General features: G+C 49.1%; 1 protein-coding gene across 1 annotated transcript; it reads left to right on the forward strand.

The window, feature by feature from the left end:
• Positions 1 to 360: 360 nt before the first annotated feature.
• On the forward strand, positions 361 to 1,305 carry LOC145799896 (uncharacterized). The gene is made up of 2 exons (XM_082889539.1): positions 361 to 489; positions 568 to 1,305. Exons 1-2 carry the CDS (start codon positions 418 to 420, stop codon positions 1,303 to 1,305), a joined length of 810 nt encoding a protein of 269 aa, XP_082745665.1. The 5' UTR covers positions 361 to 417.
• The last annotated feature ends 442 nt before the right edge of the window (positions 1,306 to 1,747 follow it).

The following is a 1,747-nucleotide window of genomic DNA, read 5'->3' on the forward strand; positions in this document are numbered from 1 at the left end:
CCGGACCCCACTTTGCCCGAGATAAGACTTGTTCCATTAACCGCTGAGGAAGAAATGGCAAAGAAGAGCAGAGTCAGGGCCCTTCTAACTTCAACAACTAGAGCCGAAGTAACACCAACTACTGAGGTGCAGCCTGCCGTCGTGGCCCTTCCTTCACAACGGCCCTCTTCGTCTCGCCCTTCAAAACGCGCCCGATCTACGTCAGCCGAACAACAACTTGTTGACGAAGTCGAAACCGTCCCCCAAAGTCCTCAACCTGCCTCCCAACCTGAACAAACTGACCGAGCCCGATCTCCGAAGTGGGCTCCGCCTTTGATCTTCAATGACCGAAACATCAAAGTTACTGATTCGGTCGTGGGTGAAAAAGACCACCAACTGGCCTTTAACCTGGCCAAAAGTGTGTGCCTCCCTAAGGACATGGAGCACCACTTGAAGCAACTGAATACCGAAATGAAATCAATTCGGTCTGTTTCCAAGTCCATGGTCTTGGTAAGTAGCTGTCTGCTTTTTCCTGTCTAAATTTTTCTAACTCTTACTTCGGTTCTAAAGGTATCTTTGCTTTGCCAGGCCTTGCAAAAGAACAATGTCACTTACCGGAAAGTCCAAGAGCTCCGCAAAACCACAAGGCAGGCGATGGGGGAAGCCGAAGCAAGGTCGGCCGAACTACAACAAGCCGAAAAGAGAATGGCCGAGCTGGAAGCGGAGAACGGCCGTCTTGCCGATCTAGTTAATTCGGCGGAAGCGGAGAAGCAGAAAGCTGCCATTGTTATGAAGGACAAGTATTTGCGGGAGTTGTTGAAGCTAGAGAAGAGAAAGGACGCCGAAATGAGCGAACTGAAAAAGAATATGGAGGCGGTCGACAAGGGGGGGTACAAGCGAGGTTTCAAGGAGGCCGAGGAGGCCTACGTCAAGCAATGCGATGCCGCCAAGGAGCTTTTCTTCAAGTGCGGCTGGAGGGCGGCTGTGGAGAAGCTCGGTCATGATCAACAGACCGAGGTCTTCAACCCTCCAGAGTACTTTATACCGAAGTCCCTTGTGGGGTACGCGGATGCCATGCAGCAGCAATTCCTTGAAGGTTCAGATACTGACGAAGATTCTGCTTCTGGGGGTACTCCAGTTGAAAACGTGGATCAGACAGATCGGCCGGAGTCCAGAGTGGAAGATCTGGCTATTGAACAGCCGAATGAAACTGTGGCTCCGGTCGATGCCACCGTTGTGACTGAAGGAGTGCTGCCGCCAGAGACCGGTCTTCCAGTAGATGCCGATGCGGTTTTCGATGCTGAAATTGATGAACTTTTCTCTTAGTTTTTTACTTTTTCTTCTTTGTAACCGAACTAAGCCCCCTTGTAATGACTTCTGTTTGAATAAAAATTTCACTTCTCTTATTCCGGTTATTGTGTGTATGCTTGGGTTTGTAATGTCTTCTATTACTCCAAGTGTTATTTCGGTTTTTGGTTGGTTAAACTATACTTACCAGCCAACCACTCCTTAGCCGATATAATTACTTCGGCTGAGGAGTACAGTGTTGGTTCGTTTCAGCCAACCACTCTTCAGCCATACACTTACTTCGGCTGAAGAGCAACAGGTGTTGGTTTATTCCAGCCAACCACTCTTCAGCCTTGCACTTACTTCGGCTGAAGAGTAACAAGAGTTGGTTTGTTCCAGCCAACCACTCTTCAGCCTAACACTTACTTCGGCTGAAGAGTTACGGGTGTTGGTTTATTCCATCCAACCACTCTTCAGCCTT

Source organism: Camellia sinensis, chromosome 9, assembly GCF_055761805.1.
Source record: "Camellia sinensis isolate YWXY chromosome 9, ASM5576180v1, whole genome shotgun sequence".
Taxonomy (NCBI): Eukaryota; Viridiplantae; Streptophyta; class Magnoliopsida; order Ericales; family Theaceae; genus Camellia; species Camellia sinensis.